We start from the raw sequence: 25,835 nt of genomic DNA on the forward strand, positions 1-25,835 counted from the left end.
TCAACAACTCTGAGATTCTTAAGCAATTAATTAATTAACTTTGAACTATATAAGCATGGCTCGCCTCGATCTTCCTGCCTCTGCTTCTGGGTGCACATTATAGGTGTGTACCACCGCCTTGGCTCAAGTGCTCCAATATCTTGCATCAGCAGACTAAAAGTCTGAATTTATTTACATTTCTAATTGAGGAATTTCCTGGGCACTCCTGAGACTTATTCAACAGTTACTGTTCTGAGACTGTGAAGCAGAAATACTTTCATGATCTAGTTGATAACCAGTTTCCTTGATCTCCTACTCCCAACAAACGGCATTAAAACACGAAGAAAGGAGCTTTGCTTCAAAGCCAATAGGTACCTGTGCTTGTTGCAGCCCTGGATACTGAGGGAGCTGAGGGGAGGGCCGTGATTGTGCAGTAAAGAGAGCAGCCTGGTCCCCTGGCTGGCCCTGGAAAACAAAATCAGGACAAAGTCTGTAACTGCAAGAACTTCATTTTAGCTTCTAACATAGAACTTACAGATTTCGGACCGGGTTCAAGGCACCCATTCCCTACGTGGGCAAACTACTGACTTCTCCAGGCTATAAAGGTTACAATCAGCAAGTTTCTCAACCAAGACTTTGTAAATGACTCTCTGAGTACAGGAAGGGCACAGATGCTTCTCTGGGCCTGAAAGAGTCTTTAAAGTGTGTCTCTCCATCACAGGCACTACCCACGTCCTCTGAAGAGAGGGAAAAAACATCGTATCTCCTCATCACATATAAAATCCCCAGGGCTTCTGAATGCACCATGATCTAAAGACTGTTTTCAGTCATGATGTCTGAGGAAATGTTAATATCTGCTAAGACTCGGTGATGAGGGATACTCAATGAAAATATCCTAAGTCAACAGCAAGTACAATTCCAACCAACTACATGTAGAATAAAACCAGCCAACATCTGTGAATCAGTCTTAATTCAATATACTTTGGCCTTCATAATGTTAATCAATATGGACAGCTATACGTGAACTTTATCTTACGGTTACAGAGATTATTTTATGAAAGCCTGCAGTGATAATTACAAAAAATAAAAAAAAAAGCCCAGTTTCACTCCATCCCTGGATTTCCCCAAGACATTAATTGTCAGGGAGAAATAAGTTTACTGTGCAATTATTTTACTGCTGTCTCACAATAAAAAGTGCTAAATTAGAGTTGCATGAAACCATTTCAGTATGCTTTGGGAAAAGGTAAATATATTGCTAACAAAGAGAAGGGATAAATGTGTAGTTTAGGTAGGAGGATGCCAATAGTAACCATAATAAGAATGCAACATATGTCAGGCCTGGGCTGCTACAAAGACCTTGCCTAAACTCCACTGATCTGACTCCAAAGACAGGGCATCCCCATTGGAGTAGATGCTTCCAAGTGTAACACTGACGGTGAAAGGACGTAAACGCCCTTGGGTGCTTATTCTTTAAAGACGAGTCACTTAAAATAGTCCCATAACAAATCTGAAAGAAAATGTATCTTTGTAGTTGTTAACGAGACACTGAAACCAAATGTATTATACATCAGATTGATTGAGTCTTGTGCTCTCCACATGAAAATCAGTAGATGGCCAAAAAAAAAAAAAAAAAAAATGAACTCAATGGCATCTTTGGAGGTTTCTGGTCTCATGTCAAGTCGGGGCTAATTAAATTTTTATTTTGTTTCCATTTTATTTATTAATTTTTACCCTATAGACCATTTGTCTATATATAATGGCTTTAGGTTTTATGTTTTTATAGAATTCCTGAATGTGCAAAGGGGTGGGGCTCTGATTTTATCTGTTTTTTGTGCCTTTTCTTGGGTTCTCTTTCTACTCTGTGCTTTTTTTGTTACATTGTGATGTTTGCTTTTGTTTACTTATATATTATTTTATTACCTCTTAGATACCTTTTTGTTTGCTAAAGACAGACAGAATGGGATGGTATCTAGACAGGTAAGGAGGTGGGGAGGAACTGGGCGAGTAGAGAGGGCCGTCATGATCAGGATATGTTGTAGGAAAACCACTATTTAAATAAAAGGAACAAAGAAAAGAAACACACACACACACACAAGCAGAAAATTGCTTGGGTTCATTTATGAGCTGAGTTCATCCAGAACAGTTCATCTGTGATGGTATCTAGATATGATAGCTGAGGTTATGGAAATTTAAGAAACATAAACTATAAATTACTTTTCACATTAAAAAAATCCACAAGAGTCACCAAGATAAAGGTGTTACAAACTCTACAAGAACCATGGAGGGAGCTGAAGAGATGGCTCAGTGGTTGAGAGCACTGGCCCCTCTTCCAGATGACCTGGTTCAATTCCCAGTTCCCACATGGTACCTCACAACTATCTGTAACTCAATTTCTGGGGGACCTGACACCCTTACACAGACACACACATAGGCAAGACACTAATGCACACAAAATAAAATTAAATCATAAAAAGAAGCATGAAAGAGAACTAAATAAAGATGAGGTGTTCGTGTGTGAATATATTATGTTCCATTCCCCTATATCAATGAAATAAAAATAGAGGAAATTTTAAAAGAAACTATTCAAGTGCTAAAATGTTATCTTACATGTATTTTGCCATAACAAAAAAATATTCCCTGGTGGTAGTGGTAGTAGTAGTAGCATTAGTAGTGATGATGATGATGATGATAGCAACAACACAAGCCAGTATTGTTAATGAATCTCCTAGCAAAAACAGCTTTATTTATAAATCCTCATTTGGAATCTACTGAGTGCTCACAGCTGAAATGATACACATGATATGAATCAAAAGCTTTGGTCATCACAGGAGACTGGTCTCTTTTGACTACAGAAAACAGACACAGAGAAATGCTATCAGGTCCTAGTGACAAGCTACACATGGGATGTTTTTAGAAAGCCTTCACTTCAAGTATACTTCAACTAAGATCAGCATTGTTACCAGCATTAATTGCTAAACACACCGATGCACTTCAAAGTAAACATACTGCAAACGTGTGCCTCCTCTACAGTATGTTCTAGTAACATGCCTAACATGACGGACATAACCACTGAAATAGTCATTAAATTCCTAATATAGGAAAGTAGTAAGAAGAGGTTAAAAGTAAAGAAACGATACAAATTTCTATTTATTTGAATGAATATAAAAACAAAAAACATTCGTTTGACTTTAAATAAAATGTTTTGCCTGCTGTAACATCTGCTCCCCCCTCAAAAAAAAAAAAAAAACCAGAATTGCTTGATTGGTGAATGAGTCATACAATTTTTTTTCTTTTGAACAATAGTATCGACATGACAATAATAATGTTTAATTCAAGCTTTTAATGAATAAAATCCTTACATGCTTGCTTCTTCATAAGCATAAAGCCTTAAGAAAAATTAAGGATTCAAAGGCATTTCTGAACCTTGCTTTACTAAGACAACCGTTAGAGAAACTTCCTATGCAGTGAGCATGTAATAACCCAAATATTTTCAAAGCTGGAATATTGTACCACTATAGAATATTACCCATCCAAATGCCATAAGCAAGCTGACTGACACTCACACCTATGGTTTCTATTCTAATGTTTCTTTGATTTATATTGTGGGGTTTGCTGATTCAGAAACCTAACATTAATTTAATGAAGAGCATGTATTCTTAGCAAAGCCAAAGAGGATCACACTGCTGAGGGTAGAGTTCCTGGGAACCTCCTGACACCCGAGACTGGCTCCATAAATCATGCATGCGTTCATCTATTAAACACACCTAGATTTCTAACGTGTGCCCAGTAGGCAAAAGGATGATTTGAAAAAAAAAAAAAGACTCTAAAGCCTAATGCCTGACCTGTATGAGAAGCCATCAAGCATCGCTACAGAAACAGCCACAGCTAAACCTGGGAAGTGTCTGGTAAAATTCCAGGACCAGCTAAAAACATCTCTCTGTGTGTTTTTGTCATGAAATGACTAGTGATTAGAAAAGGCCAATTGTGCCCAGCATCACTGTAACAAGTTATCAATATGATTTATATTTCATAAAATTCTACCTTTACTCTAGATTTCAAATGATTATCCAAAGGGGATTCCTTTCCCTCTACAACATATTTTGCTACATTACAGATATATTAATAACAAATATTACTGAAGTTGTTTGAAAAGGAACGGCCCCCACGGGGTCATATATTTGAATGCTTGGTCATTAGGGGGTGGTGCTACTTGAAAGAGATCAGGAGATGCAGTCTTGTTAGAGTAGGTGTGACCTTGTTAGAGGACGTATATCACTGGGAGAGGTAGGCTTTGGGGTTTCAGAAGCTCAATCCAGACACAATGGATCTCTCTTTTCCTGCTGCCTGTGGATCCAGATGTTGAACTCTTGGCTCCTCCAGCACCATGTCCACCTGCATGCTGCTATACTCTCAGCAATGCTGAAAATAAACTAAATCTCTGAAACTGTAAGCAAGTCCCAATTAAATGCTTTTCTTTATAAGAGTTGCCGTGGTCATGGTGTCTCTTCACAGCAATAGTGAAGAGAACTACCTATTAGAAGAAGGGGTAGGAGCTCACTATCCCATAATAGCACCACGCAGGCACTCTATGTGTATCTTGTTTGTTCTGCTGGGTTCCCGCCCATATGGCTGCATAGCTATGCAGTTCTCTTTCTTCTGAGAGGGGCTGGAGATTTAGCTCAAGGGTAGAGCAATAGCCTAGGCAGTTACACAAAGACCCTGTCTTGATGTTGAGAAAAGTTCATAGTCCTCCTCCTCCATTAGCCAACATGTGAAGAAGAATAAAGGGGCTTATCTGGCCGGTCAGTAGGTGGTTTACATCTTTTAATCCCACCACTTGGGAGGCAGAGATAGGCAGATCTCTAAGTTCTAGGTCAGCCTGGTCTACAGAGTGAGTTCCAGGACACCCAGGGTGGTTACATAGAGAAATTCTTTCAAAAAATAGATACATAAAATAAAAAACAAATTGGTTATTGGTTAGGAAATCACTGGGAACGTTTAATTTTTGAAGAATGCTGAGCTGGCTGATCTTGTGAAGGTGATTTTCTATCTGAAGACAATGTTTAGGACTTTGAAAGGTAAAACAACTGGGATGAAGAACAAAACACAACAAAATCAAAATGCTGGCACAAAATTAGTGCAAAAACACACAGACGCCTACCAGTTCCTATGCTTTCAATTAGCACAGTTCTGCAGGGGGAAAAAAGACGTTGAGGTATGTTTCCGTGTTTGGAGGCAGCCACCAGAGGAGCCTTTTAGGTCACAGGCCTGCAGGGATACTGTTGACTACACTATCTCACTCAGTTCCTTAGTTGTCATGGATATTAGGAAGTGAACCTCAGAGGAAGACATGTTTACCTATGTTTACCTGTATGCCAGTGACCTTTGCTCCAGTGCTCAGAACTACTTTCAGTAACTCAAAGCTGAACTCAGAGTGGAAGTGGGGTACAATTAAGAGAAGTTCAGCATTGTGATAAAAGAGCAAGCAGATGCAGAAACAAAGAGGCAAACTTATTTAGGCTCTACTGTCTTTAAAAGAAGACGGGTTCGTTCTGGTGGAACGGTGTGTCAATTCCTAGTAGTAATGTCTCAAGTTCCTCTTAGGAATCTGAAGCAAGACTGTCTCTGCTCACCCTCCAAGCACAGCTAAAATTGCAGTGAGGTTTGAAACGGCCCCAAATGTGTTGCCTATTTGAACAAAATCAGTAATATTTTTAAAGCATTTTACTAGAGCTCTCATTGTCTGTGTGTACTAAGCAACTCTCGCCCATTTTGCCTGATATCTAAGTAGTTTAAGCAGTAGGTGAAGTCAGGAAAAACCCAGTCCAGAACTTCTGCTTAACATCCTTATGTAGGCCAGTTCACAGCTCAGTTTAAAAAGGCAACGTAAAGACTGCATAAAGAATCTGGTCCCCTCTTCTTCCTATCACCAAGTGGAATGCGGGTGTGCTTTGGTACACAGCAGCCAGGTGTGCAAAGCCAAGACCAGGGCAATTCAAGAGTACCAGAGTCCTGGCTACTGTCAAGTTTTCTTGTTTCTCTAGAGCAGGATACACATGTAGACTGGGTAACACAAAGATGCTCACTCATCACAGGGTTGCGGTGGGATCTAAAGAACGACCACATTGAAAATGCTCGTGACTATTTGGGCATAGTAAGCACTCTGTTCGTTATTATCATCAGAACACTGCAACTGGAAAACACAAACACACACACACACACAAATACAAAAACCAGAAACAGCAGAAGCGATCCTACGTCACTCTTTTCGCTCACAAATTTCATTTGCATAGATCTGCAGGTTTCACGTGTCTCTATCGAGGTAGGTACATGTCGTTTTCATCACTGCTCATTCAATACAATCACTGTCTAGAAGGAACAGTGGCTTACAGGGCATAAAATAAGAAACATCAACCAGAAATTACACTCAAAGGCTTAGCATAGTGAGGTTCTCTTTAACCCCAGCACTCCGGAGGCAGAGGCAGGCGCATCTCGGAATCTGAGGCCAGCCTCATCTATACAGAGAGTACTAGGTCAGCCAGTGCTACTCGGTGAGATACGGTCTTAACATAGTGAGACCCTGTCACAAAACACCAGAAGAATAGGAGGAGGAGGGAAAAGAAAACACAGCAGAACAAAACAATGGAAATCAAACAAACAAACAAAAAAAAACAACCCCTAAACTTAATATTTCTTCCGCACTGGGCATATACTGCAGGGGTAAAGTGTTACCCAGCACGTGTCAGGCTCTGGGTATAATCTAAAGCACTTCCCACACAAACACAAACTCCACATTCAGACCGCTGTTTATAATTTCCTTATTGTTTGATACAGATCTTATTGAATTAACACTTAAAACAATGAAGGATAAAAACACCAGGGATTTAGAGGCACAAAATTAAGTAACAGATCCGAGGATAATGCATAAAAGTAATGCTAAGATGAATACAAACCCTTGTAGCAATTATAATATAGGACAGAGCTGGGAAGTTGACCTCAGAGGTAAAAGGTACAACGTCATTAGCACTTCCGGCTCCCTCACAAAGTCAATGAGGAAATACAGAAGCGGAAGAATATTCCTGAACTTGTATACAGGAAAGACCCCTCTAACCACACGTGTACAGAGATGGGCATGCAGCAAGATTCTGCACCAGACCCCAAACTCATTCCTAGCTAGAGGAGGGGACCACAGGAGGAGGACTCCAAGGCTAGCTCTGGACAAACCTGCTGGAAAGGCCGAGTCTGGGCCTGCCGGAGGAGCCGCTGCTGCTGCTGTTGCTGTTGCTGCTGCTGCTGCTGCAGAAGCTTCATCTGTAGCAACTGCTGCTGAGACGTGATCGAATGAAGGGAAGGTGGCTGCAGCATGGCACCCGAGCGCCTCTGCAGCATGTTGGACAAGGCTTGCTTCGTGTTGGTTGGGACATAGGAGCCTGCAGGGTCCAATCTGGAGCCACCTGGAAAAGTCACCGAAAGGAAGGGTTTTTTCAAGGGCTGCAGGTGTTCTTTGATCACAACAAGAAACTTCACCTTTCTTACTTTAAGAGCGAGGCAGAGAATTACAGACTGCCCCACCAGCTCCAAATATTAACATTCTGTTAAGAGCCGCCTTATTTCCAAAAGAGGAAGTGCAATGGTGTGCATAAAGAACAATAGTTTAAAATTGGATAAAATGCAGTGCCTGAAACATAGACGAGTCTGCATAAAACCTTGGTCATGTAGGCTGTACAGCCCTCAGGATGTGCCTATGACTTGAATAAAAGTGTGCCTTGTGCAGTATTCTGCAAAGTTTCATAAGCCAAGCGTAGAAGCTCTCTGGAGCCTAACAGATCTGAAGGCTGTATTATTTAACCTTTACCTTGGCAAAATTAAAAGGTCTATTTTAGATATGGGGAACAAGGGCAGGGGACTCTAACTGGGGAAGAAGGCAAGCAACCTCTTTTGTGAGATGTGTGTAAGAGCTCTGTTCGTTTGCATGTATCAAGGAACATAGAATCTTTGGAGGGAGGGAGTGACATTTCCTATAAAGCCACCAATTGGAGAAGCAAGTTTTTCTAATACATAAGGACATTGACAAATCGGGTTTAGGATTTTCTTTGTCTTTTGAGCAACAGTGATCGAAGAGATGTTTGTAGAATTTGAAGTCTTCAAGCATTTTGAGTTCTTAAAGTGTTTTCATTCTCTTTTACAAAACAGGAACTTTCTACAGTCTATGCATATAATTTCCCTGCATATTAATTTAGGAGATGGGCTCTTACTATGTTTGGCAATGCTCCGAGATTTTCCTGTTTTAGCCTCTACACTAATAGCCGGGACAACAGTCGTAAGCTACTAAGTTTAAAGCTACTGAGCCAAAGCTTTATCTTACTTCAGAAAACAGAAAAACGAATTGCGGCTGAGGTCTGGGTTACCCAAATTCTCATTCTGTGGAGGATAAAAGTTAGGAGCGAGGAGTTTTTGTCCCCAAATTGCTGACCAGAGTGGTCTGCCAGTGAAGCGTGTCTCGCACCCACCTGGATTCAGGGACTGATTCTGAAGGAAAAAGCTGGGCTGCTGGGGCTGGCTCACCAGGTTGTATCCCCACAGCGCAGGCTGCGGGTGATGCATCATTTGGGAGGACATGGGCGAGTAGTTAGGAGGCACTCGGTACATGTTGCTCTGCTGATACTCCTTCAACAGAAATATTATCTCTTTAAAAGATGTAACTTAATATACCATGCACAGTTAATCAATATAAGTTCGTCCCATTCAGTTATGTGAGATTGTTCCATCCCAAAATCTAAGGCTATAGTTTGAGAAAGGGAAGGGACAGAACATAAATGGTAAATGGTAACCCATTTCCTAAAAAGTACTCATGTGAATTAAAATTTTTCTTTGATTTAGAAAGTAATTCTATTTACCTAGCACATATAAGGCCCGATGTTCAGTCTCCAGTACCATCTCCCCACCATCACCACCAAAAAAAAGAAGCTCCTCACTGGAGACATTTAAAAAGCTAAAAGCACGTATCTGGATAAGAACTGTGTCAGAAAGGACCATAGTGCTTCAGAATTACCCCAGGCCTAGACAGCAGTGTGCCCACAGCTTTCAGGGCAGCCAGTCCCCAAGTCCCCACGCCTTCTCCTCCTGAAAGCAGGTACAGACTCTAAGCGTCACACGAGAATGTCTCGACTCCTTCACCATCCTTCTTATTTTTCTAGCATGGCCCTTGAGGATGAAGGATAATGACAACCTCAGACCCCTTCACTTGGACAAAAGGATGCAATCCCTCTGGGAAGAGGCAGCTGCAGGAGGACAGTTCTGAGTGAACTTAGATAAGGCTTTTGTATGGGAAGAGAACAGAAGTCCTCATCCATGTAGTGTGGCAGGCCACAGTGGCCCAGGTTTGAGAGTGGGCACCGGTGGTCAAGTGGCATCAGAAAGCAAAAGCAGCCTTCTCTAAAAGCATTGTCATTACCAAGCTACCAGCTAGAATGAGTCAGTGGGGGCATAGGTGAATGTAATAACTGCTCACAAACAGCTGAGAGCCCACAATAAGTACTTCCTCCCACCAAATAAGAGCATCCTTCTACTCTATAGAAAATGATATAAAAATTCTCTCTCAAGTAAAGCCAGGTAATTTCAGGGAGAAAGCTATTTTAAATATTGTATCTCATATTCTATAAAATAATTTCTAAATTATCATCTAAGAAGCCTCTGGTACCAGAAAGGATGAGAGATGATTTTAAATTAATTTAAATTTAAATTTTAAACTACCTTTTATAAGACCTGAAAATATGTTAAAGCCCACTCGGGATAGAAGATACAAGGAAAAAGAAAGAAATCTCAGTACTACTCTGTTGGGTAATTCAGATGCAAATTCATTCAGAGAAAAATGAAAGGAACTTTTTAATGTTACTTCACTACAGATATCAATCATTTGAAATAAGATACTTAAATATATGCATCATATCAATAAAAGTGTTTAAGTGGGTAGAATCATATACCCATGAAAAATTAAAGTTTTAAACCTAGGAAATTATGAGGCTTAGTTCCTCAATATTATCCACTACTGAAGTCAAAGGTTAGTTGAGAATAGAAAAATCAAAAGTTTTAAATCTGCCATCCACGAGAAATCACAGTGCATCATTTCATTAGCACAGACACGTGTTAGGGAACTCTGCATGAGGAGGCTGATGCCACTCTTAGTAAGGTTTCTAGGAGTACAGTTTGGCCATGGGTAAACCCCATCCTAGATGCCAAGGAGCCAAACTCCTCCTCAATCCCCCACTCACATCAATGCGTGAGCTTGATTTTGTCTTACGCTTCCTTCCCTTTGTCTTCTTCTCCTCGTCAGCGGCACTTTTTCCTTGATCTGACAGTTCAGCTGATTTCCTTTCTGGTTCCTGAGACACTGGGGACGTGGGCTCTTCCTCTTCTTCCTCAGGAGGGAGGGGCAGTGGTTCAAGGTAGTAGCTTCGGGGCTTAGGCATGGTGTGTGTGTGGTACAGAAGGAAGTGGTGCTGTTCCTCATATTTTACCACCTTCCGGTCCACACGGACAGTGCCGAACCAGGCCCAGGACAGAGGAGCCGGGTTCTTCTGACCCTCAAACAGGTCCCATGGGGACACCTTCTGCTTCGTAGAGACCTGGAGACCCTACGGGAAAACAGCACTCTGTGACAGTATACTCTGGCCTTCTCCCAGTGCAAGCTTGTTAGCATGTGGTCGCAATGGACTTAGGGGATGCAGCAGACAGTAATGCTCTGTTAAATCAGGCAGCCTGGAGTTCAGGCCTTTGGGAGTTCAGTTCTCCAGTTCTCTCCACCACCTGAAACTGCCTCAAGGCATCTCAAGGTAACCCAGACTGTTTTACTACAAAACAACACTTTCATTCAGTTTTTTTTTTCCCTAGAAAATATAAGTTCTCAAGTATCCTGTAAAGAAGTTGGCCTCATAATACAAAATTATAACCACTTATTCATCTCAGAGACCTCTTCATTATTTTTAAGATGGTGAAAAATTTAAAAGTCTCTCTCTATATATATATGCCTGCCTTTGTTTGGGCTTATATTCGCTTCAGTTCAATCTATATGGACTTGACTTAATACGTGGACTTCTCATGTACCTAAGATGCCGTTCCTTGAACAAAATATTGTGAGAAAACTTAATTACAGAACCCGGTCCAACACAAATCAAGTCTTTTTTTGCTTTTTCTTTTTTAAAAAAAAAGCTTTTTAATTTATTCTTTGTGTATTTCACCAAATCAAGCCTTTTAACTCCAATTTAACTTTACTGAAAAAACAGAATGTTTTTATTTGTAACCTTCATCGGTGACATTTCTTGCTCACATCTCCAGTATACCAATTCAAAGACATTTCTCCTAAATAGTGGCCCAGGATGTGAGCATGCCTGTTCTTGCCTCTGCTGCGTCTGTAAGAGTGGCTTCTTCTAACACCACTAGTAAGGGAATACTCTCTGCTGTCCCCACGTGGTGAAAGCATCCTCCCAAGTAGAGCTCCCAACTGAATGGGTCCTGGCTGCTTACAGCTAGAAAGCCCCAGCCATCCTGACTGTGACTAGGGGCCTTTCCCCTTCCCTTGGCCACACTGCTATGGGACGTAGGCTGCCTCTGAATTCTGATGCCATTGCTTTTCCTCTGTGAGTCACCTCTTCCTCGCCTTGATTTTAACTTCCCCTGCCTGTTCCGTTCTTTTCTGTGTAACTCTTCAATCCTCCAGAATGGTCTGTGTGTCAGCTACAGTAGGAACCCTGCTCTGACTACTGCTCCCTTGCCTGGCTAAACTGTCACCTCAGAGCCTCCTAGTCCTCTCTACACCATGGCCCACAAATCCCATTACGGCAGAACGTGCATCTACTTCCCATTGAGAGCAGGGATTCCCTCCAACCCTCTCTCTCTGCTGCAGAGTGACAATGGTCACTCTGTTGTCTTTGAAAGAAGAGCCGATCATTCTTCTGCTATGTTAAGGAACTTCCTAAAGTATCTTATGTAAAGCAAATGTCCGCCGAACATTGCTTCACTGACAATATGCAGTGCCGTAACACTTAGAAGCTTTACTTAGTGAAGCTTGCTCAGTAATTTAAAATACTTATCAACACCAATTTTCTTTATAAATATACTCTGATTCCTATCTTAAAATAAAATCAGATTGGTTTTTGCTTTTATTTTTTAACACTAGGCTATTACTTAAAACCTCGTTGGTAGATTCCATGAATTTACATCCAGAAAAGCATTTTAAATGGAGACCTTCAGGATATGGCTTCTTATAATTTAAGCCCAATAGCTATTGGGCTTAAATTTAAGCCCAATAGCTATTGTGCTTAAATGACAAAAATAATCTCTTGGAAATTAAGAAATGAAATTAAGATGTTTTGTATATCCTCAAAGAATGTAAGAAAAGCCACTCGGCTTCTATAACTAGATATATGAGGGAAAAATCATTTCCTCTTGCCTGTTTTTTGTCGATGGAGTCAAATCCAGCAATTTTGTTTCCCTTTGTATCGATCAAAGAACCCATGGGTTCACAAGTGATGACATCGCATGTCTGCTTTGGCAAAGGCAGAAGCTGTCGAACCTTGTCAATGCTTTCTGATCGCTTGTCTCCTAGTTCTTTCTAGAAGAAAAAGAAAAAAAAAGTAAAAGCAAGAGAGAAGTGAGATGAAAATTCTGACTTTACAATGAATGCAAAAGTTCATAAGAAGGAAGTTCCCCAATGACACATTTCCTTTTTTTTTTTTTTTAAATAGTATGTTTTTTTAACCCTCAATGCAGTCTATGGAATAGCTGCAAATCAGACTGGTGACATGTTTCATTTCTTCTATTCAAGTAGCAAACAGAGTACACACAAAGGCAGCCTTGTTATGAGGACTATCAGAACGCTGAAATGACAGAAATCCACTGTTATTGCAGTCACACAGCAGGAGCCGCAGCAAGGAAACGTCCTCGTACGCAGACGCAGACCGCAAGGTAACCATCAGCTATTTTATTGTACAGTCTTCAGATTTGTGTATTTGCATGTTCACTTACTGTTTATTTCAAGGACTATCAGTGGGTTATTAAAGGAGCCAGAGTTACAAATTCAATGCGAGTGCCCATTCTTTTTCACTTGCTTGTACAAATCCAAGCATGGGTTTAATCAAAATCTGGCACTGGAGTTTTGGTTAGATATTTGATAATGCCTTTCTAAATCCCTTACAATTTAAACACATTTTATGAATATAATTTTTTTAGAGAAAAATTCTTTCAGATAACATACTTGTAATTTTGAAAGACTGGCAAGCCTAGGCAAGACAATCATCACATTATGAGGAATCAAATCAGACCAGCCCATCAACAACTTCAGAACAGGGGCCCATCACAAACTTACTTTCAGTTTCTTTACTAAATTCATGTATGCACGTTTGTTCTCTTCAGATCCCCCGGGGGAAGCATTTGATAGGTCAGAAGCCAATGTCCCGTTGATTAAAACACCCAGCATGTCAAGAACTGTGGTGAATAACTCACTGAGAGGAAAGGAAAACCATTTTACTCTTAAAACAAGATATACATAATTATCTAACCATTTCTACTGAAAGTGCTGAATTTTTGATGGCATCTAAGTCAGTAAGTGTCAGAATTTCTTGCCAGTATATCAAAACTTGTATCATGCATGCATGCAGCAGAGAAGTATAAACGGATTTTTTTAAAAAAACATACTTGTTAGTGTGCATGTCAACAGTTCCTGAAGTAATTATCTGGAGGAGGAGGAGAGCCCAGTCAGTGGTCCCCTGGGTGCTCCGCTGGACCGTGTCAAACATTCCTCCCACCTAGCATACAAAATACAACAGAGAATTTACATCTGTAGGCTAAAGCATCACCTCTAATACTATATGTGCCTAACCGTTGATTTGTTAAGACGAAAGAGATGCTAAGAACTGGTTCTTGCTCGTGTTCTGGATTATTCTGGAGTCTGTCTCATTCAGCAATGTGTTCATCACTATTTCTGGTTCTTTCAACACAGTAGAGTCATTCAAAACTTAACATAAAGAGCAAGAGCATTACTAACTCTCTGATCAATACCGCATAGTATTCAGTTTTAAACATAATTGCAAATAAATCAAATCTAAACAGGAACGAACTGATTACCTGCAATTCTGTCATATTTGTTTATTATTGCACCCAAGTCTGCCATTACAATACCCCCAGAAATGTTTGTTAGGTCTGCCAGCTCCTGTGTGAAGGTTAGGCTGCCAAAACCCAGGCATGCTATCTATACCCAGGGTAGATTTCATTTGAGATTTGTCAAACAGGAAGAAGAAGAAAAAAAAAAACGCAAAGGAATACAAAATGTTTTGAGAACTTTTAGATTTCTATTTTTTTTAAAAAAAATCCTGTGAGATTTGTCTTTTTCTAACCAATTCAACAGATTTAATCAATTCTGATCAACAGTTTTGAGTTGATGAATTTTATGGTTTCTACCCTCGCTCCTTCCATTTGATCGCTCCTCCGCTTCAGTCCATGCTAAGAGAATTGGTGCTCACAACACGCCTGTCTAGAACTCAGTCCAGACAGGAAGGAAAGTGGCAAGGGAAACAGAAGGTTTAAGAGAAAAGGAAGTGGGTACAGAGACCGAAAGAGGAAGGTTTCACTTTGCCATGCAGATTTTGCCCGCAAAAGAGACTGAAAGCCGGTGTTGTTTTCATACAGAGAGAGAGATGTGATTGAGCCACTCGCCATGGTCCTCACCAGATTTAGCCGGAGCTGCAAAGCCTCGTGCATCATCTGGCGGGCTTTTGTATCATCTTGGTATCTTTCTTCCCTCCAGTTACTTAAAATCTAAGATCAGGAGCAAAAGAAGAAAAACAACAACAATTCCTTGGTTCTTTGTTATGACATTTTTTATGTGTTTAAAGTTCAGCGTAATAGTGACAATCAATCTTTTAGCTTTAATAAATTAAAGTTAAAATTTTATATTATTTTATCTTTCTCTTCCACACAAACAAAATTCTAGCTATTCTATGATTTATTTACCTGGAAAGCTGAGGGAAGAAAATGTTACCTAATTATACATATATGCATGCATGTGTACATGTATATTCTTGGAAAATTCTTTAAAGGGTCATCAATAAAACACTATTAATTTAGTATTATAAAGATAAATATTGAAAAGACAAAGTTCCATTTTTCATTGGTCTCATGTTATACTTCTAGAGACATGCTATAAATCCTAGCAAATCTTTTATTTTTGACATCTTACTGGAATCTAATAAATAATCTTTTCTGATAAAGAAAATATATATACTATTTTCAAAAAATGTAGCCCTTGTAGCCCCTTAGACCAAGACCAACCAAATTTATAAATTGGACTACTTCTTCATTTCCTCAAGGCTAGCTCTGGGTAGGATTTACTAAAGAAAAGGCAAACAAGTTAGGAGCCAATACACTAAAGTCAACCACCAAGACCAAGGGTTTTCCTCTGCCTTCTACTTGTATGTCCTGGCATCCCTATACCTGCATTCTCTTACCCCTACATACTTTCTCTTCCCCTTTACCCCATGCAGTGTGTAAAAATGAACCACTTTACAGGTAACAACTATCAACCACAGAGTTGTAAGTAAGCTGAGTAAAGAGAATACGTCCTAAATTGTATACAGGGACAACAGCAGCTTCTGTAAATTGAGGTTAACAAGGCAGACACTGACAGACACACACACACACACACATTCTCTCTCTCTCTCTCTCTCTCTCTCTCTCTCACACACACACACACACACACACACACACTATCACAGAGCTGACAACAGAAGCTGAGCTTGGTGCAACTCCCCTATCACCCCTCCTAACTGGGAAGCTGAAACTGAAAGCCTTGAACATCCAAGGCTCACTTAGGCTACTAAGAGAGATGGGCATGATTTCAAATCAAAATAATGAGCTAAAAATGGACTCAGCAGCAGAAAGATTATCTCACATACACGCGGTCCTAGGTTCAACCCCAGCACGGAGGAAAGGGGTAAAAGTGAAAAGGATATGACTACAGAGAGAACAAAGCGACAAAGAATGGGGCAGAAGTACGTAGAGGGTGGCCACAGCCTTACTAAGGAGGCAGGGTGAACAGAAACCAGCAGGACAGTAGGGAGCAGGCCTGAGAGGCATCCTTGGAGCATAAGCACCTAAACCTGAAGGCAGCCCCCGTCCAGAGAGGCTCCAGTGAAAGGGAAACCACGTGGGAGAAACAGCTAATGCCCAGTCAGGAAGGGTTCTACGAGGTCAGCCCTGGAATCTCTAGTGGAGGTATAATGAGAAACACTCATGCTTTATATTTAAATGGCTCACTCTGGAAGCTAGACAGAGAAAAGACTTCTCCTAAGTAGTGCCTGTGATGACAAAGCCAAGTGAGCCTAGCGGCCTTGGTCATGTCGTCAAATCCCAGGATTCACTTGAAACATGTCAGGATAACCCATCTCACACCACCTACTATGCCTTTCCTTGATTCCATGTTTCTGCTCCCCAGGATTCCAGGCAGGAGAGACAGAGATCAGCAAGCTAGCTGATAAGTGAGTAAGTATGAGACAACTTACTTTTAGAGTCTTTATAACCCGTCCATGTATAATTAATATAAATATGTAAGCCTTATGGTGACCATGACGCTAGGCGGAACTGGGCATGGGCTGTGTTTCCTAGCACCTCACGGATAGACATGGTGGTCTAATCTTGTATTTGAAAGGAAAATAATGAACACCATTGGAAAGATACCAGCCTGGCTTAATAACACACTGCATTTTACCTGATTGACTTGATTCTGCAGAGATGTTAGGAGGCCCTCCCGTTGCTCATCTTGCCCCTTAAGGCAGGTAAGGACCAAGGAGAGGAAAGGTTGCTGACTCAAAAGAGACATACTAGAAAGGAAGCAGTGACAGTTAGAAAGAATAGCTTGCCGTCTGGGCCAACAGTTCGTTTTGTTGTTGTTTGTTTGTTTTGGTAGACTTGTTTATTTACTACTAGATAAAGGTCAGGATGGCAAGCCACCCAGAACACTAGGGAAGGGGACATATTCCAGTACTTAGAATATTAAAAACCACTGGCAGAGTTTGTGAATGGCCATACTCTATTGCCCTGGAAGGTATTCCCAAAGCAACAGAATCCTACACACTGGATGTGATGACCTTACTTTACACTCCCAGGGAAATTTTTATATATGATGAAGTCTATAAATGTGCACACAGAATAAGAAACATCGAGAAGTTCCTCAGACAAAACTCTTCTTTAGGAAGTTCACATCTCTGTGAGCCTTGACTATTTTGGATACCTGTGGGGTTTTTTGCTGTATATGTTTCAAAGGCCAACAACATAATCTCAGTCAAGTCAGGGGTGGACACAAGGTCTGAGGCCTCCAAAAGCAAGGTTCTTGCTGGAAACATCTAGAGCTCTGATATAGCCCGTGTCTCCGATGGAAATGGGGCAAAAATTCTATTTACAATTTTCATGTTCATAAAATATCTTCAATTAGAGAACAATGGACATACTTACAGGAAAATGAAAATTTTCCAAAAGAATAGGTCTAAGCCAAAACATTTGGCTCAGGAGTTACATTTCATAGGTGACCAATAAAGAACAGTTAGTTATGCCACTATTATTATTTTTATAAAATGAAGAAGTTACGACTTTAAAAACAACTCCTTGGATGCTAAATTTATAGTGTGAATATTCATCCTCAATAATATGATCCATTTTCAGAAGTAATTACTTGAAAACTTTTCTTAGTCATAAAATAAATGAAGTAAACATTAGTTCTGGCAGTTGTCCAGATCAAGAGTGCTAAATTTTGGAAAATCAGTAGTTATTTCAAGGTCTGGTAGGTAGGTCAGAAGTAACAGCAAGCCCTTGTGTTTCTACAGCTGCACAGTGATATGGACACACAGGCAGGGATGGGACCTGGGGCATTGAACATTAGTACAAGGCCAGAGTCTTGCTTAACAGATAATCTCCTAATCCACTGGAGGCCCAAACCCTGTGGACACTGGATATGGAGTGACCGTGGGTCCTGTGGACACTGGATATGGTGTGACCATGGGTTCTGTGGACACTGGATATGGTGTGACCGTGGGTCCTGTGGACACTGGATATGGTGTGACTGTGGGTCCTGTGGACACTGGATATGGAGTGACCGTGGGTCCTGTGGACACTGGATATGGAGTGACCGTGGGTCCTGTGGACACTGGATATGGAGTGACCATGGGTCCTGTGGACACTGGACATGGTGTGACCGTGGGTCCTGTGGACACTGGATATGGAGTGACCATGGGTCCTGTGGACACTGGACATGGTGTGACCGCGGGTCCTGTGGACACTGGACATGGTGTGACCGTGGGTCCTGGGGACACTGGACATGGTGTGACCGCGGGTCCTGGGGACACTGGACATGGTGTAACAGGTAACGGTGGTACAGGACGCTTCCCTCAGGGCTAGCCTGATGTAGGGTATCTGCCAGCATACCTTTTCTGTTTCTGCCTGTCTCTTTCCTTCTTGGAAGAAGAGCCCAGGTGCTGTCCCTTCTCCAGCTCTTCCCCAGCAGCTTTCAGCACTCTTCCCTGCACAGAGGTTGGTAGCCTGGCGATGAGGGGGGCCACCAGCCATACACCCCTGCGTTCAGAGGAACTAAAATCAGAAACAGGCGTTACACTAACAGAGCAGCTGGTCTCTACTCTCACAGCCAATACAGAAACCCTACACTAAGCCACAGGTGGGTAAGACGCAGACTTCTAAAACTGTCCTATCATGTCTGCACTTTCTCCTCTTTCCAAGGACCAGACATCTGCTTACTGCTTATGCGTTCTCCCACATTCACCGAGGAATAAAATGTGTTCTTCTGGGAAGGAGTTCTGCATACTCAACTCTTCTCAGTAACTCTTGGATCCTGCCTTTCTGATCACTCACCACCCTTCTCTCTATGAACACGACACTTTTCAGTTATGGTCACAATATACAATGGCACTGTGTTAGGCCAAGGAAAAACCAATCTTTAAATTCTAAAACTCACTATCTATATGCTTTTACCAAAATGATGACGTGCAAAACAATCTGTCTTTCATGATGAAAAGGATTACTTTATGATTTCATAACCCTATTAAATTCTATTATGAATACAAATTACTATATACACAACTGTCAATTAATAAAGACACATACAGAATGCTTCGTATCTAATGACTGACCCAAAGTTCATCTGTGGCTCCAAAGTACCTGGACCTACAACAAAATACCTAAAGTGCCAAGACATCACTCACCCACTTTTGCCCTATAACTTGGTGAATAAACAGAATTGTTAACTATAAGGAATCATTTCCTTCACATTTCCAGACCCTTAATGAAACATGTGTTGGGCTAATCGAGTCTCCTCTGACATACAGAATGCTGATGGTAGTCCAACGAAACTATAAAGCAATACCTTAAAAATGTCTTTATTCCATTCTGTCTTGTGCTGTTTGCATCAGCACTTCCAAAACCGTTGGGGTTGAAGAGGCTTATCCCAGAATTGGGGGCGTTGTTATTTAGGTCTGCAGACTGCTGGAACACCTCTATTGTTGCCTTGGCAATATTGTCCAGTAAGTTGTTCATTTCAGCCACAGAACCAGAGCTCTAGAGTCAGGAAAATGAAAGAAAGCTAGCCCAACTATGCACTCCTTGATTCTCAAGCCTCTCAATGACTTCCTGCCTTTTTTTAAAATTTAATTCAGACGTGTGTTTTCAGCATATACTCACGGGGTCCTTCAAGCACTGCTTGATCATTAACTGAAGTTCTAGCCAGGACTGTCTCAATGTCCACTGCTCAAGGTTCTGGAGGAAAGGCAGAGAATTACAGCATTAAGAATACAGAGCATAGGCTACCATAGGCTTGCAGTAGCACTCATGCCTAGCAATAGAATTCACAGGGATTAAGGGCATCCAATCTTATGCCTGATAGAATAAACATTCACAACAAAATAGACTCAAGCTTCAGAATATGTCCCTCATCCAGCTAGGAGTCGAAGTCATGTAAGCATGGCATCTATCAGAATCCATTTACCAATGAGCTAACCTCATTCCAAAATGATGTGTTCCTTCAATAACGTATTCAAGAATGATCCATCACAAAGATTATTTCTCAAGTAAATACAGCACTGACTTGAAATACCAATATCTGCTTTTGATTATATGCTGTTTGTTGGTGACTATACCTACTGACCAGACGACGGTGACAATGCCACCATAAAGAAAACTGCAGAAGGCAGAATTAAACTCAGGAATAAGAAAGAAAAACAGCAGCAAGGTCGTTCTTTCTACAAACATATTATGATGAGTAACCTAAACAGGATCTTCAGAACGTGCCACTCACCTGAAGGATGCGCTTAATGTGCTGTCTTTGCAGGTTGTCCCCCTCTGTACACTCTTTAATGCCATGAGGGTAACAGATCAGCTGCAGCAATTTCTGGGCTTGCATGTTTGAAAGCACAGGGTCCAAAATAAGTTCTTTGTCTGTACATAGTCGTTCTGGTTCTTTTAAGCAATGTTCTCCTACCCACTCCTAAAAAGAAGCCAGCAGTTAGATGGGTAAGTAGTAATTCTACCTGTCTCTGTATTATGGTCTCATTTCTCAGAGCAAAATGATATAAGGCTAGCAAGAACCATCAATGAAAACAAATTAATGGAAATATAGGAGAAAGGTTTGCATGTGCATACATTTTGATTATGTTGTCGTTGTTGTTTTGAGTTTGTTTGTTTTTAGATAAGGTTTCAGGTATTCCAGGATGGCCTCCAGTTCACCAAGTGGCCAAGAACAATCCTGAAGTATTGATCCTTCTGCTTCTGTCCTCGGTGCTAGGATGACAGGCCTAAATTTAATGCCATGTCTTCTTGCCTACCAGGGCTCCCTACATGCTCACCAAGCACACTATCGAATGAGCTATATCACCAGCTAATGGGAAAAGCTTCAAAGCAAAACTCCAACATTCTGGTGTCTTAAAAATACAAAGTGGGAGGGGCTCTAATTAAAGCAAAAACATTTAAACCTATGGAGCAGGAGTTAAGTTATGGTGTGCTGTTTTAAAATGAGGACTTTAAGGTACCATTTTGTAGCCAGGGTTTTTTGTTTGTTTGTTTTGCTGTTGTTTGTTTTTATTGGATATATAATGACAATGATTTTATGCTATACGTGCTTCTCATCATTTTATGGGATACATTCTGCTGAACAGGTAGAACACAGTTTATAAATATTTAGAAGGTTACCTTTTTCTTGACACTAGCATCCTTTCATTACTACTTTTTTCTTTTATTAAATGGCATAAGAAAATATCAGCATCAGAGTTCAATTTGCACCCAAATCTGTTTCAAATGACATCTCCTTTACTAATGTATAAGCTGCTCAGCACAGGCCATTCACTGACGTCACCTGGGTAACATAATCCCATGCTCCATTATAGCAGCATTAAATAACATTCAGACACCAGATATTGGTGTGTTGCTTTCCTAGGGATCAAATTATTTATTACTGACTCATCAATTTATATTTTATTGGGGGTAGAGGTGCTGCTGACATTGTAGTGTGGGCCAGAGCCTCCTATAGGACTTGGAGCAGACCCTCTTGGGACCCTATACCTGGCCAGCACCCCCCCTCCCAGGTCCAGGCATCTAGAGAACCATCAACAGTCCAGTGATGCCACTGTGTGTTCACAGTTGGAATTAGCATAGGATTGCCCTCAAAAACTGTGGAGCTGCTTAAATTTACCTTAGACCAAAAATAAAAACGCTAAGCAAGCATGCATTTAATACAAATTACAAAATATGTAATGTTGATACTTTTTAAAATAAAAGATTTTTGAAAGTATGGAAAGATGCACAGAAAATCCTGCAGCTAGACATCTGAGCAAGGAAAGACAGGAAGAAGTTGCCGGGCAGGGAAGAGGTTACTGTTTTGGGTGAATGTTATTATGATATAGACATTTTTTGGGACAAAAAAAACCCCCAAAAGCCAAAGGCATGAAAGGCAAATAAAAGAGATTCTATTTTTAAAAAAAGAATATGGCTAAATCATTTTTGGCAAAAGCATTTTCTTTTCTGTCCCTCCAAATAACGTTTGAATGCATTATCCTAAACCCTTCAGAAAAATTAAACCGCAAACCAATCTTTGCCTTTCCCAGGAGGCCCTTCTCCTAGTGGTATATGTGGGACCTTCCTTAGGTGCTCTATGGGGAATGTGACCGTTAACTTGCAAAAATTTAATACTCATATGAATTGGGAGAAGGTAAAACACTATTTTAAAGGATTATATTAATTAATTCATTATTATACACACACACAGTAGTGATACCTTACAACAATGAACATATACAACCCAGATCTTATTCATTCTCTCCCTCCCTCCCTCCCTCCCTCCCCCCCCCCCCCCTCTCTCTCTCTCTCTGTCTCTCTCTGTGTGTGTGTATGCATACACACATGCACTGTGGGGAGATCTGTAATGTCCATGCATGTAGAGTTCAGAGGTTGATGTCAGGTGCCTTCATGGATCATATCCTTGTCTACCTTATATATGATGGAAGCATCCGTTAACTTAACCCAGAGCTCACCTATTCAGCTACATTCCCTAGCCAGGTGACTCTAGGATCCTGTAGCTACACTTTCTGAGCGTCAGGATTACAGGTGGGCTGCCATGGCTATTCAGTATGTATATGAATTATAAGGATCTAAATTCTAGGCTCTCTGCTTGCATGGCAATCACTCTATCCACAGATCTATCGCTCAGTCTTCAGGCCTTGCTCTCTGAGTACTAGTCTCCTAACAGGCAGAAACAGCACTCCTTGTAAGAGTGACTGATTATAGCTGCGAGGCAGGGAAGATGGGAAATGGATATAGTAAGGAAAAAGTCCTTTAAAAGGATAGAGATACTCTAAATATCACAAAAGATAGGACGAAGAGATTCCCAATATACCAGTCTAGAATAAGTTGGACATTAAAGAAACTCTGGCCAATATATTATAATGCACACAGATAATTAAATACAAACTAACATAAGAAGGGTAAGGTCTTTGTACAACACAAACGGATATTGAGGAGAGAGAGGAGGAACAGGGAGAAAAAACACACCATTTTTCAGCCTTTACATTAAAGACTGCTTTAGACAAGAATTGCCGTTGATGCTTATGAGGAATGGGGTGTGTGATGGGGATCAGAGCGTTTACATCATCTCAAAGTGTCTCCTCACAGATTACTAGTTAGGGGAGAAGGAAACACACTCGCAGTGTAGTGGGGCAGTTCTGAATCTAGAGATGCTGCGATCAAAGCTAGCACCACCATCAGGCCAAATGTACATGGTGGTAATCAGATGTGTTTGCCTGGAATAATACAGTGTCACCTCTGAACTCTCCCCTCCAGTAATTTGAGGCTAATCTTTATTTTTTTAATTAATTTATTTATTATGTACACAATATTCTGTCTGTGTGCATATCTGCAGGCCGGAAGAGGGCACCAGACCTCCCTACAGATGGTTGTGAGCCACCATGTGGTTGCCGAGAATTAAACTCAGGACCTTTGGAGGAGCAGGCAATGCTCTTAACCACTGAGCCATCTCTCCAGCCCCTAATCTTTAGAATCTTATGTAAATCTAAAAGTACTAGAATAGTTCATAAAGTCCCTTATAGATGAGAAAAAATTATTGCACCAAAGCTAAAAGTTATGATTTTTCAGTAACTTTGGTTATGATGAAAAATAAAAATGTTAAGTATCCAAAAATAAAGCAGAGTAAACTATATCATCTACTTTTCAACTGTTAAGAAAATGGACAAAACGTCCAGAATTAGTGAATCTGTTTAGAGGTCATACTGGAAGTATTCAATATTGCAACTCTTTAACAAATTTGAAATTATTTCAAAATAAATTTATAAAGACAAAGATCACCCTATAGAACTTAAAAAAAAAAGCAAACAGTTGCCTCTCTAAGAGCAGATACAGAGTTAAAGCAGAAGCCATCTGGAAACCCAAAGAATACCTGTTGGCAGATAGTCCTCAGTACGTATCTAGCATAGTCTCTTAGGTTGGCAGTTTCCATGGAAATGCTCTTCCCATAGGATTTCGGATTCTGCGAGGGGGCCCAGGCGTCCTCAGCATTCCCATCGCGTCGTAAACCCCTCACGCCGAAGTCTTCATTCTTTAAAGTGGTGACGCTGTTACTGCCAATCTTGGCATCTCCTAAATGACAGAAGCACAAAGGCAAAACCGCAGAAGTTCAGAATACCGCCTCACACATGTGACAGGCAAATGAGGCTAGGTTTCAGGGATTCCAAGATGTGGATGGTATCACATTGCATAGCCGGTTGTCCAGCAATAGAAAGAATGGAAAAAGAGATAGATGGGAGAAAAGTCAGACGCAAGACTCATTCCTTCTTTTGGTTTATAGGTTTAATATTTCTTTTGTTAGTCTTGGAAAAGCCAATATGAATGATATTTTATAGTCAAAACACATTGATTTTATCGAATCTTCAGGCATGAATGTACTTAGGAGTACCTGAGTTATAGACAAGGAAGAAGATGGGGTACTCACCCTTCAAGGAGTCCCTTTTCCATTTCTTCTCTTACAATGATTTATTTTCTATCCATAGGTCAAGAGAAAAGTTTTTGCCTTAGCCCACCTTACTATCAACTTCTTGACAAGAGAGATTTATTTCCCTGGGGATGGAAAAGGGCAATGCATACTAAGGAGGCCCCGGAACGCAGAGCTCTCTGCACACAGCCTGCGTCTTCACCTTCCTCTCTATAGCATCCAGCTCAGACACCTTACCGCTCACCAATCGCTAACACACTGAGTGCGATGAAGCTAAGGAAGGTATTTGACTACTAACAAAATTCTGGGAGAAAAATTAGAAAAACACTCAGGGTGTACTTAGATAAAATAAGAAATTTCAAGCCCTGAAAGAAAAAAATATTAAAGTGAGATAAGGAAAGAGATAATTTGGTGGTGCGACTGCCAGACAGCAGCAGAAGGCCTTCAAACGTTTGCTTGCTTACCTACAGAGCTCAAAGCAAGCTCTGATGAGACAGTTGTCAAACCAGCAGCTGAATTTAAGGAAGGCCTTTACTATATGCAGAATGGGAGCAAGTCTAGGTCAGTGCAAAAAACAAACAAACAAACAACAATAAGCACTTTTAAACACAAGGCCAACCCTCATAAGGTTTTATTCTGCTGAAAACACAAGCATAAACTGTAATTCTGTTCTGGGAAGGAAGGATAACCATAACGTCCTAATTAATATCTACTTTCAAAAATCATAGAAGCAGAGGAGGGGCTGAGGCTGTCATTCATTGGCAGAGTACCTGCTTTGCCTGTATGAGACCTTAGGCTCTATCCCCCGCACTGCTGCTACTGTTGCCACTGCTCCCACCACACAATGACAAAGCAAAAAAAAAAAAAAAAACCATAGATGGAAAAATAAGCAATACACTTCAATTCGCCAATGTATTATTATATATTCATCATGTATTTTAAAATGTAAGAAATGGTGGCTTTACCCAAGGGAGTGGATTTAATTCAACAGAGCTTTTCAAAACTAGCAGAAGTCTGTATTCTCTACTCTTGGATGATATAAATAGCTATGTCTATCTCAAGTTAGACTACTATGTAAACTAGAAACAACATTCACTATAACCGTCCTATTTTCCTGCCTTAATATATATTTTGGTAGATAAGAATTAGGAGAAAATTGGTTAGGACTAATAAAGTAGATAAAACCTCTCTGTAAAAGCAAAAACAAGCACATTTCTTAGACTCAGTTGTACATCTCCTTTTCCTTTGGATATTAGAAGGACTGAAGTCTACTACCTTGATTCTAGTATTTTCTGCAATAGCATAGAAAACA

At 40.6% G+C, this 25,835-nt stretch overlaps 2 protein-coding genes across 15 annotated transcripts in view; one reads left to right on the plus strand and one right to left on the minus strand.

Moving 5' to 3' along the window:
• Positions 1 to 25,835, minus strand: part of Med12l (mediator complex subunit 12L) — a 310,727-nt gene that overhangs the window by 20,390 nt on the left and 264,502 nt on the right. For all 13 annotated transcript variants that reach the window (XR_005974940.1, XM_041659476.1, XM_041659477.1 and 10 more), the window contains 14 exons: positions 23,972 to 24,171; positions 20,327 to 20,515; positions 19,714 to 19,788; positions 19,400 to 19,590; positions 18,448 to 18,609; positions 16,739 to 16,850; positions 14,701 to 14,790; positions 13,672 to 13,781; positions 13,343 to 13,478; positions 12,428 to 12,589; positions 10,251 to 10,613; positions 8,490 to 8,646; positions 7,204 to 7,433; positions 355 to 444 (listed from right to left, as the gene is read on the minus strand). Coding sequence is in view for 12 of the 13 variants with exons in the window: in XM_041659476.1 (XP_041515410.1) it covers positions 355 to 444; positions 7,204 to 7,433; positions 8,490 to 8,646; positions 10,251 to 10,613; positions 12,428 to 12,589; positions 13,343 to 13,478; positions 13,672 to 13,781; positions 14,701 to 14,790; positions 16,739 to 16,850; positions 18,448 to 18,609; positions 19,400 to 19,590; positions 19,714 to 19,788; positions 20,327 to 20,515; positions 23,972 to 24,171 (2,267 nt within the window). In the remaining variant the exon portion in view is untranslated. The remainder of the gene's footprint in view (positions 1 to 354; positions 445 to 7,203; positions 7,434 to 8,489; positions 8,647 to 10,250; positions 10,614 to 12,427; positions 12,590 to 13,342; positions 13,479 to 13,671; positions 13,782 to 14,700; positions 14,791 to 16,738; positions 16,851 to 18,447; positions 18,610 to 19,399; positions 19,591 to 19,713; positions 19,789 to 20,326; positions 20,516 to 23,971; positions 24,172 to 25,835) is intronic.
• The window catches only part of P2ry12 (purinergic receptor P2Y12), a 40,727-nt gene continuing 27,727 nt past the window's right edge, over positions 12,836 to 25,835 (plus strand). The window contains exons 1-2 of one of the 2 annotated variants that reach the window (XM_041659482.1): positions 12,907 to 12,942; positions 16,466 to 16,512. The gene's annotated coding sequence lies outside the window, so the exon portion shown is untranslated. Of the gene's footprint in view, positions 12,943 to 16,465; positions 16,513 to 25,835 lie in introns of both variants that reach the window. The other variant, XM_041659484.1, reaches the window with a different exon arrangement.

The sequence above is a fragment of the Microtus oregoni genome, unplaced genomic scaffold (assembly GCF_018167655.1).
Source record: "Microtus oregoni isolate MIOR12 unplaced genomic scaffold, Mior012 000010F_ref0000083, whole genome shotgun sequence".
Classification (NCBI taxonomy): Eukaryota; Metazoa; Chordata; class Mammalia; order Rodentia; family Cricetidae; genus Microtus; species Microtus oregoni.